At 41.8% G+C, this 10,434-nt stretch overlaps 1 protein-coding gene across 6 annotated transcripts in view; it reads right to left on the reverse strand.

Annotated features, from left to right (window-relative positions):
* The window catches only part of CEBPZOS (CEBPZ opposite strand), a 40,907-nt gene that overhangs the window by 11,933 nt on the left and 18,540 nt on the right, over window positions 1-10,434 (reverse strand). For 3 of the 6 annotated variants that reach the window (XM_019742098.3, XM_074331898.2, XM_019742105.3), the window contains exons 1-3: window positions 3,786-3,918; window positions 1,551-1,666; window positions 449-493 (exon numbers count right to left, since the gene is read on the reverse strand). In XM_019742098.3, coding sequence (XP_019597657.1) covers window positions 449-493; window positions 1,551-1,665 — 160 coding nt within the window. In that variant the 5' untranslated portion in view covers window position 1,666; window positions 3,786-3,918. Of the gene's footprint in view, window positions 1-448; window positions 494-1,550; window positions 1,667-3,158; window positions 3,290-3,785; window positions 3,925-4,076; window positions 4,108-10,434 lie in introns of those variants that run through there. The other 3 variants (XM_019742078.3, XM_019742088.3, XM_074331899.2) reach the window with 3 other exon arrangements.

Here is a 10,434-nt window from a genome sequence, read left to right on the forward strand (position 1 = left end):
CTATTAAGCATTACTTTACACCACATACTTTGTTAATTGTTTAATCCTTGTAACAATTTGTGAGGTGGGCATTATTACGTACTTGACAAAGAAAGAAAGAGCTCCAAGAAGTTAGCAACCTGAGATTGGCTCTAAGTTTTTAGCTGTTGTTTGATTCTATCACCACCTCAGATATGTCTCATTCCAAAGTTTACATTCTTAGTCACTGGTAGAATTATGAGTCCAGCCCATTAGCTAACTGCTGTTATTTAGATAACACTAAATGAGAATTTTTTCTACTGTATTCTCAGAAGAAGTTAAAATAGGGATGAATAGTATTGTTGTAAATTGACACCACAAAATTAAGTCATTGAACTCTTAATTAGTCATAAAGAAGTTACTGTTTAATTTACAGGTTACTTGAAAAAAGTTGTTTGGTAGTCTTATTTTTACTTAAGGAAAAACATACCTTCCAAGATAAAGGGAAATTTCTTGCTCATTGTTTGCCTGAAATCTGAGGAAAAAAAGAAGTCTTAAAATTAAACATGATTAGAAATTCATTATATTAACACACGGAGCCATAATTTAATGTTAGCTTTAGGGTCTATAAAAGAGGAATTCCATAGATTAGATATTTGTGTTAAGGTCCTGGTAATCCAAGAACTATATCCTTTGGGTCTAAATTGCACTTGCCTTACATATAGCCTTCCGTACTTACTTTGGAGTTTTTAAATTTTTGGCCTGTATACATGTATATAATGTAATTTATTTAGAAATGGTAATTTAAAAGCAAATTTTCAATGTTAATGTGTAATTACATTATGTAACTGAATTGTTTTTTATGGATGGAATTTTACCTTGTTTTGGAATTAGATGTAAGATTGTACTATATCCAGTTTTTTAAGTTAATCTTTAATTTGCTTTTACATACTGTTTGGATGTTCTCTTTTATACCCTTATAGTTTAAAAGTATAGACTGAATATCTAGTAGCATCCTAGAACACAGTGTTCAGTGAAGTACTTTAAGAAGACAAATGACAAGATTCAAAAGTAGCCTCCACCCAGGACTACTACTATTCTCTGCTTGAAGAAAAGCAGCACTTCCTAATTTAAAAAATCTGGGCTCCAATTTAAATTTAGCTCCACAAAATAAGCACTTTCGGGGATAGCCAGTGGCATGGGAGACGTTTTTAGTGCACATATTGATGCTTGCCTAAGAAATTGGTTACAATTCAGCTATGTTCTTCAGTCTACCAAACACTGAGGTGTATTTCTTCCATCTGTGCTCTATTTATGCTCCCAAACTAAGCCAGACCAAAGCACTTGCATACTATATATGTCCCTTACTAGTAAAACCCATTTTCCCTAGTCCACAAATGAACAATTTTTTAGGAGGAAGTTAAAGAGTCTTTTAGTGTATAATAATACGTAGCTTCCTCTTGTGCCCATAAAAATGCCTAATAATGCTGAATCTGAAGAAGCAATTTCTGTAAAAATGCCACTTAGCACCTAAAATGCATAAATAAGTGTATACCCCCCTCTATAAATCGTTAAATCTGAATTATGATTACCTTGGCTTGTGTTCATTTTATTAAACAAACCATATGCTCCAAGTATGCCCACAAATTCAGCAACTAAAACTCCTTTAAAGATCTTCTTTGCCAGTGGTTCCATACTACGGACCATCCTAAATTTAACAACAAATATATGTAAACTTAAATAAGCATATTCAAACAATACCACTTACATAAAAATCGTTCTGTAATAGGAATAAAACCCCAAAGTTACTGTATACTTAATTTGTATTAGACAGGTCCCTTGTTCCTAGTTTTTAATTTCCATGCCTAAAGTCACAATGAACCAAAGACATGTTTGGATAAAGCACAGAGATGAGAACTGAAGAAGCAATTGTAAAAAGAACTAAATTTATGGAATTATGATTTTAGAATTGTCTATAGAATGGTGGGAGACAGGGTAAATCATTCTTTTAGCTGAACTGGGAATTACGATATAACCTAATGGGCACAATATGTAAAAACAGTTGTATGTTTTATAGCTGGAGGTTTTCACTTATACAACATACGTGCCACAGTCCAGCATTTCATACAAAGCTGAGCAATGAACTAACTGGTTCTTGTTTCTGAAGAGCTACTATTCTAACAGTATTTTCAAACTAATTGCATCACCCAAAAGCTTGTTAAAAAATTCATTCCTGGGACCCCAGTCCCCAGATGCTGATGCAAGTCTAGGGTTGGCACCCCAGTAATGTGCCCTTTAGCAGCTGCAATCAACTTATTACAAGAGGCCCCCTCACCAAACGAAGAAAACTGACCTCCTTCACCTACTAGTAAGTGGCAAGACGAGACTTTAGATCTTAATTCTCTTCCTGAAGTTAAAAGCTCATTAATAGAGGATTTGAGACTTTATTCTTTCTCTTAAGAAAAAGCTAAACAAGGAAAAGGGCTATAGAACAAGTTAAGAAAAGAGCGTATTTGAATATATGAAATGTAAACCCAAGTTTTTACTCTGCTCCCTTATAATCCTGAAGTCCAGAACAGGAGAACCAACAGTTTTTAATCCCAGGATTCTAATACGTATGCTCTTTGTCACACTGTTCTTTGTCCTTTTGTGCAGAGATGGTATGTTCTCTAATAATCTAGAGTCCCAGCTCTCTCCTCACTGTCGGGTTTACTCCATTCACTTTTGACTCCTTTTCATAATGCCTGAGGGTGGGGGTAATTAAATACCTGACCTTTGTACGATTACCCTACTAATATAGTTACCAGGTGTCCCTTTCTCCCAAAATTCCCTTCTCTTATTTTGATAATATCACACAGGGGACTGAAAGATTAAAACTTTATTATTCTTACCTAAAAGAAATGAAAAGGAAGTTTAAAAACGACCTTACATAAAACCATGAGGCAGGTGAGTGACCGGAGAGTTTTGCTGTTTACCATCATGCTATATACATTACTGACAGGAAATAAGTCCTGTTCAGTATAAGGAGCTCTTCTGGGGTTATTTTTAATGTTCAAGGCATGAAAAGAACAACACAAGGCCTGCCTGCAGCCAGATCCACAGTGTAAGGAATCCACGGAAAATTTTGTTTTGTTGGGAGAGGGCGAGGCTAAGGGTTAAAACAATGAAGTCCAAATAAAGCTGTATAATAAAGCATTTACCTTTCTTAAATATATATACACGTTTTACATTCCAAGTCCTGCAGCTTCAGGAGAGGTGTTTATAACGACAGATGACGCCTATTTGATAATGACCATCAAAGGCATACTGTCCACGACTAACAGGTTACTAACTGGCAGAGGAAGAACAAGGTTGGAGAAGATACTTGGAGAAGGATGGAACTTAGGTGAAGTTTAAAATAAACCATTCCTCTGATGGGCTCAAAGCAAAGCAGGGCTGTGTGTCATGGAGTTAACATCACACTGAACTGAGAAGATGACTCAGGGCGCACAGCATAAGACAAATGTTGCATGTTGCGTCCAAAAAAAAACCCAAAACACCCCTCCATCTGTGAACCAAAGCTGGAAATCAACATGGCTCAAGATTTCAAACAGCAAGGCCTCTCACAGACTAGATATCGGAGAACAAGATTCCTCAGCTACATCCATGTGTTTAACTAATTAGCAAAACCAGTATTTCCAGGTTCCAACCGTCAAGAACCCAGCAACCAGAGCGCGGACTCAGGCTGGCTCCGCACGCCCCTCAGCCCCTCGGGCCACCGCATCACCGGCCCGCCCTGCTCCTACCATCTCCTCGGCTCCCCACTTCTCCCCTGCACCTAGAATTACCCCCGGCTCTCTCCGGCGCTCCACCGCCCCGGGGATCTCAGGACGGTCCTGCACCGGACATGCCCGGGCAGCGCTGCAGCACCGACCGGGCCGGTGGGGCCAAGGTCGCCAAGCGACCCGGAAACACTCAAGCCTGTCCCGCGATCCCTCCGGCGGGCTGCAAACAGTGACGCCTGAGTGTCTTCAGCATGACATCAGAACTCTAGCGAGGTCCCCCCAAAACCTGCCCCACTCCCACTCCGGTAAGCCCAAGTAATGCTGCCAAACTAGAACCAAGCGCCAGTATCCTACCTGAGCCCGCACACATGGGACTGCGCATGCGCAAGGGCTGGCAGACCCCACCCTCCCCAGGGTTGGCACCGCCCCCACACCGTAATTACCATGTATTCTCTTACTAGGAACCATCCAGACTGCAGAAGGCAGGGTAGGTAGTACAGTAGTACCCCGGTTTTTGAACAGTCTGTTGACGAACATCTCAGTTTACCAACGCTATAAACCCAGAAGTAAATGCTTCGGTTTTTAAACACAACTCGGAAGTCAAACCTGTCTCGCAGCTTCCACTGAGTGCAAGATCCTGAGGCCTAGCTGTCGGCTGTTTTCGAACATTTCAGAACTCGACCGGTCTTCCGGAATGGATTTCGTTTGAAAACTGTACATTATTTTATTTCATTTTATTTTATTTAATCCTCACAACAACCCTATGCTGTGAATAGCGCATTTTACAGAGAAGGGGAAAGGTTTACTCTGCCCACAATCACAGTGAATAAGAGACTGAGCTGCCCAGGATGCTTACTCCAAAGCCTGTGCGCAATCACATTTCTGTGTCCTTCAACCCAAAGTGTGATAGTCTCTGAGAGTCAGCAATATCGGCATCACCTTGGAGCTTGTTAGAAATGCAGATAGAATGAATCAAAATATGCTGTCAGCCAGATCCCTAAACAATTCGTTTGCAAATTAAAATTTGAGGAGCTCTGCCAGTATTGCCCACCCGGTAAGCAGAGGAAGATGGGGAGAATGAGAAGGGGAGGAAGAGAAAGGGAATTTAAAGGTCTATTTATTAAAGTACCAGGTGCAAAACATAGCCTGGAATACCCAATATAGACACAGATCTACCTTCGCCTATGTTGTAGTCTAGTGGGGGGTAAAATATATCCACAAACAACTAATGAAAAGCACACAATGATTAGGACGCTGCTTCCACTCAGAGGGATCCATCCAGGGGTTTTAGAAAAGGGGTGATAGTTGGAGCTGTCTTAGTCAGTGCCAGGTAAAGGAAGTGCCTCTGAAAGGCTCTCTGTGACTATCCCAAATTGCCTATCCAACCCCACATTCCAGCCCATGGAGTTCATTTGCACAACTAAACTATCATAAATTGTGAGAAATGTGGGTGTATAAAACATATATATATATATATATATATATACACACATGTATGTATATGTATATACATGTAAATGTGGGTGTATAATACACACACACACACATAGAGGGTGCCAAGAAAAGTATACACAACATATTTTAAGAAAGGAAACTATATTAAAATTGTAATACTCAATATATACCGATCACAAAAGATGAATACAAGCCACGTTTGACTTCTGCAATTACAAGAGGTGCTCAGAGTGTTTACCATCAACGTCCAGACACTTCTGGTTATGGCGAACTACTGCTCGAGCAACGTTGACCAAAGTGGTCACTTGTATACATTTTTCTTTTTTTTTTTTGGCCCCCCTCCGGTGTGTGTGTGTGTGTGTGTGTGTATGTGGGGGCAGAGCCCCAGAAAGTAGTTTCCAGGCTCTCGGCCTCACATAGAAAGGTGTTGGCTCAGGTAGTAAATGGCCAACTGTGATTGCATGGCCATCAGCTGTGGCTAGTTGGCCGTCAGCTGTAACCAGTGAGCCATTGGCCACTAATATAACTGCTGTGGCTACGCTAGCAGAGAGGGAGAGAAGAAAAGGAATGGGGGCTAGCAAGAAGATGGCGGCTGGGCTGGCAAGTGTGGATGACGGTTTGCGGACAGTGTGGATCCAGCCTCCAGTGAGAGTATAGTGCCGCCAGAGAGAATATAGTGGTATGACTCCCCTACCTATGGCTCCGTGGGTGTTCCTTTTTGGCCTCACCATATCCTGCGTTCTTGTATGGGGAGCGGGAGCAGAGACCCCGCAGGCCACCCTGCATGACAAATGGCGCAGCGAGCAGGGTCTCCCGCATGACAGTGTATCTCACTTAACACACTACTCTATACCTTGAGCTGCCAGGCCCTACCACTTTGGTTTGAAATGCCAGAGCATCAGTGTTAAAGGTACCAGGATGACAAAACAAGATGAAAAAGTAATTGGGATGCTTCAGATTTTTAAAAAGAAAAAAAAGAAAAAGAAAAAGAAAAAAACCCAGGTAACAAAGACTGAAATAATTGCAAAGAAACTCAATCACTTCCACTGGGGAATGTATGTAAACTAAGGGGGGTTGTTAATTGGGGTGGAGTTTCCCAGTATCACAAAAAACAACATCCTCGTATTCCTTTCTTACACATCCTGGACCCCACGATAGATGTCACAAACATGTTTTGAGATAAGGACCATTTGGCCACAAGCTTTAGGGAAGGAAAAGTGTAGACTTTTATTAAATTGATTTGATCAATGAGTTGAGGTAGAGTGCAGAGGGTATTGGGGCAGGTGGGAGAGACTCTGGTGGTAGGTTTTCAAAGTGGCACTGACTCTCACAAGTAACAAGTGGAGGGACTCACAAGTAGCAGGTGTAAAGGCTGTGCCTCCACATAATTGCAGAGAGGGGGTAACTAACCGGCCCCAGCCACAACCCCAGATGCAAACAATCAAGCTTCTCAGTTCAGAAGTCTGCTCAATCTTCCTCCAAGTTTTCAGCACTCTTCCCAAAGGATCTTTTGAGGGCTCCACATTCCCAGTGTGATCCTAATTTGGTAACTCTGGCAGAGGAATTCAAGTGGCCAAGAGGAAATTCTTGCTGCATCATGCCCCAGGCACTCAAGCTGGCTCAAGTCCCAGTCTTCTACAGTGGTCATAAGTGCAAAGGAAGCAGGGATCTCCACATTAACAGGTACCTAGGAAGTTTGCTGTCTGTTCTGCTATGGTCACCTCAGAGGAAGAGCAGCTCATCAACCTGAATTGGATCCTCAAGGTAAAGCACTTTCAATTACCTGACATGAGGCAGCAGAGATTAGTCTAGATGACCCACTGATGCTGGGTGCCAAAGGGCACCTACTGAACAAGAGAGGGCCAAGATCTTGGTGGTGGCCCAGGCTTCCTTCAGCTGCCAGAGGACACACGGCGCAGTGGAGCTGCGGTCACTGGGGGTACAATCCCTGAGGCAGGGACAATGGGGGAAGGATCCCTGCTCTGCCAGCTCCCAGGGGCTGGAGTAGAGTGGTTCTCCATCACTCTCAGTCTATTAATAGAAGATCAAAGCATTACCAGATTAACTTCTCTTGATCCTGAATGCTTCCAGCATCCACCATCTCCTGATCTCCATCCTGCCTTTCTGGTGTTCAACTTCTGAAGAGGGGAGCCAAAAAGGTTACATCCCTTTCTATACACGCGGACTTCCAAGGTAAATTTCAATCTTAAACTACACTGGGAAGAAGAACTTCCCTTGCTAAAGAAGAGAGAGAAAAAAAAAACAGCCCAACTTAATCTTGAAGGGGCACCCCAGTACAAAGAGTGGAAGACAGAACTAGAGGGGTTGATTTACCTGCTCCTGAAAACCAGCCTTGGGCACACATGATTCCTCTTGCTTCACTAATTAGTTCATTTCAATCACCTTAGCCTTTTTTTGTCACCTGTTCCCTCTCCCCCCGCCCTTTTTTTTGGGGGTGTGTAAGTCCATATCTTAGAAAAAAATTAAAAAGAAAGAAGGTAAGCGGGATGATATCTTTAATCTCAAGGAAAGGAACTTTAAGGAAGCCTCCTGTGCAGCTGCCACCAAGGACATGAGCCAAGCCAGGGCAGCACTCTCTGTGAGGCCCACCACCATTTATCCTAAGCCAGGATGCACTGAGAAGCTGAATGCAAGCTGATAGTTCACAGCACATGAGGCCCACCTGCACTCAAAGGCATACCAGTGCAAATGCGTCAGACAGTCTATGTTATTTTGCAATCATTTGTGCTACTGTTTTCTCCTCTCATGCATACCAGATCATTAGAGCTAAGTATGTAGAATTGTAAGGTTGACGGGTTGCCCTGAGCTTATGGGAGCTCATTTTACCAATTCATAACAGCCTCCTAATCCTCCCATAATTACAGGCATTAATGTCAGAACAGGATCCATCTATATTGTCTTTTTTAACGTTTTACCCACAAAGATGCAAGCAAAAGACAACAACAACATTTGAGTTAATGTCTTAAATTTTATCTTTCCCAGGGAAACAGACACTTTATAATGTAAGGGACAACCCCCCTAAGCAGCTTGGCAGAGAGTCCAGTCCCACCCCTTTTCTTTTGGGGGAGGGAAATGCTGAAATATACAACCTTCTCACCCACAGTGAATAGCATCCTATTATTACGTAAAGTAATAAGACCTTCAAGGGGAAGTGCTGCATGGAAATATAAACATAGTAAGACACTCACATATTCTGATTTTACCTTTTTACAAATATTTGTTTGTTTTTGTTTTTCCAAATATTTTTTAAAAATAAATAATCACAAATATAACAAAGCCCAGATATCTATTCCTAACTAGGAACTCTCTTGGTCAGTTCTTCCCCCTCTGTAAAATGGAGATTCAAAGTTTTTCTACTCCATCTGCCTCTGTAAGATACTTTCTGTTGACATATAAAATTTCATTATTCTATGATGCAAGTATTTCTATAGTTTTACATTTCTGAAATTGGAATGCATCTGACAATTGTGTACATTTGATATAGTGTTTGTCCCAAAATGCTGTTATTAAACACAGTGTTCTAGAAACCAGGATATTAAAAATCTCTCTCCTCAGAAAGTAAGACTTTTTTTCAGTGAAAAGTCCCATGGTCTTGTTTCTTGTAGCAGATAAAGAAGCACCAAGAAAGCAGAGGCACTAGCTAAATCTGGGACCCCTAATTGAGATCTCACCCTAATTGTCGTTTTGCCAGGGGACTCAGCTGCAAGGCCTGCATTGGAATCCCAGCTCCTTAAATGGCTGACTCTACTTTGCTAGGTAATGTTACCAGAGAGTGGGCTGTTCTGGGCGCGGTGTCCAGGTTCTTGGCGTCTCAAACAAAGAATTGAATGAGACACAGAAATAAAGTGGGGAAAGAGTAGTTTATTAGAAGAGATAGTCCACTTCAAAGAAATAGAAGTGGACCTGAGCAGTAGAGAATGGCTCAAGGTGGCATTATTAGGAGAAAAGCATACTCCAAAAGTTTTGGAGAGGGCCCCTGAGCAAAAGCAAGGCTCAAGAGACTCAATGGGCCCAGACTGGCGAGGACTTGCAGTTTTTATCCTTTTTTCTCTAGAATGGGCTGTTCCTTTCTGGGCATGGGGCCACTTGATTGATACCTGTGATTGACAAGAGGCTATTACCTCATCTTTTTAGACTGTGCAGGTATGAGTAGCCGGTTTAACTTAGTTGGGTATTTTGTACCCCTTTGTTCTTCATAGGGGTAGATAATTACAATGAAAAGAGGAAATTTTGGACAGAGAGGGGAGGTCTTTGGGGCGGTTGAATACTATGGGTTATGCAGGAATGCAGAGACCCAATGCCTGTCTCTAACTGCCTGCCATGCTTTTCCCTTGAGAGATGTGATCCCCATAAAATTTCTATGGGAAGTTGAGGGACAGAAGGTCTGTTTTTCTGTATCTGCTTCCTGCTGGGCAGGGGCGTAGAGCTGTCCCTACCTATGGGGGATTCACAGAACTCTCGCCCTATCGATCTTAGAGAGTAGGGGGTCTCGAGATCTACCTGGAACACCACATTGGCTTCTTTGGTTGCGACTGGCAATCTTGCTGGGGTATCCTCTGTATCCCCAAGGCCCCTAAATGAGGAAAAATAGATTTTAATTAATAAATCCATTAACTCTATAGAGCCTGTGGCCATTTGACTGATCATTTGAGTGGTGTCAATTGTCCAGGAGCTGGGACCAGCATGGGTTGGAAAGAACATTAGGCTTCAATGATTACAATCAACATGTATACTGGCCGGGGATGTCCTGAATGGTTTGGGGGATGTTTGGAAGTCACAGGCTTTTAAGTAGTTATCTGAGAGACATTCTGTGATTCAGGCTAGGAGCAATCTTTAGAACTCAGAAGCTGATTAGAAGAGTAATCAAAGCCAGGGGCTAAGGAGCTAAGAAACTAGGGAAAAGGAGACTTAAAATTTCTATAGTGAGGGAGGCTTAAAACTTTTGTAGTGAGGGAGCTCTCCCACATCAGTAAAACTCCAATAAACCTACCTATAAAATGATAACAATAGTGACACTGATTTCATAGGGCTGTTATGAATATGAAGTTACATTAAATCATCCATGTAATTTTATCAGCTTGGCAGGATGTCTGGTACATACAAGGGTTCAATTTTTTGTTAGCTATTATTAAATAACGTTAGCTATGATTTTAAGCGATATATGAATGACGGTAGCAGCTAGGTAACTGCATAACTAGGAGTTAACTTCTTAAGGGTTATCATTAGTTTAAAGAAA

Source organism: Rhinolophus sinicus, chromosome 2, assembly GCF_057876585.1.
Source record: "Rhinolophus sinicus isolate RSI-liver-muscle chromosome 2, RSI-T2T, whole genome shotgun sequence".
Taxonomy (NCBI): Eukaryota; Metazoa; Chordata; class Mammalia; order Chiroptera; family Rhinolophidae; genus Rhinolophus; species Rhinolophus sinicus.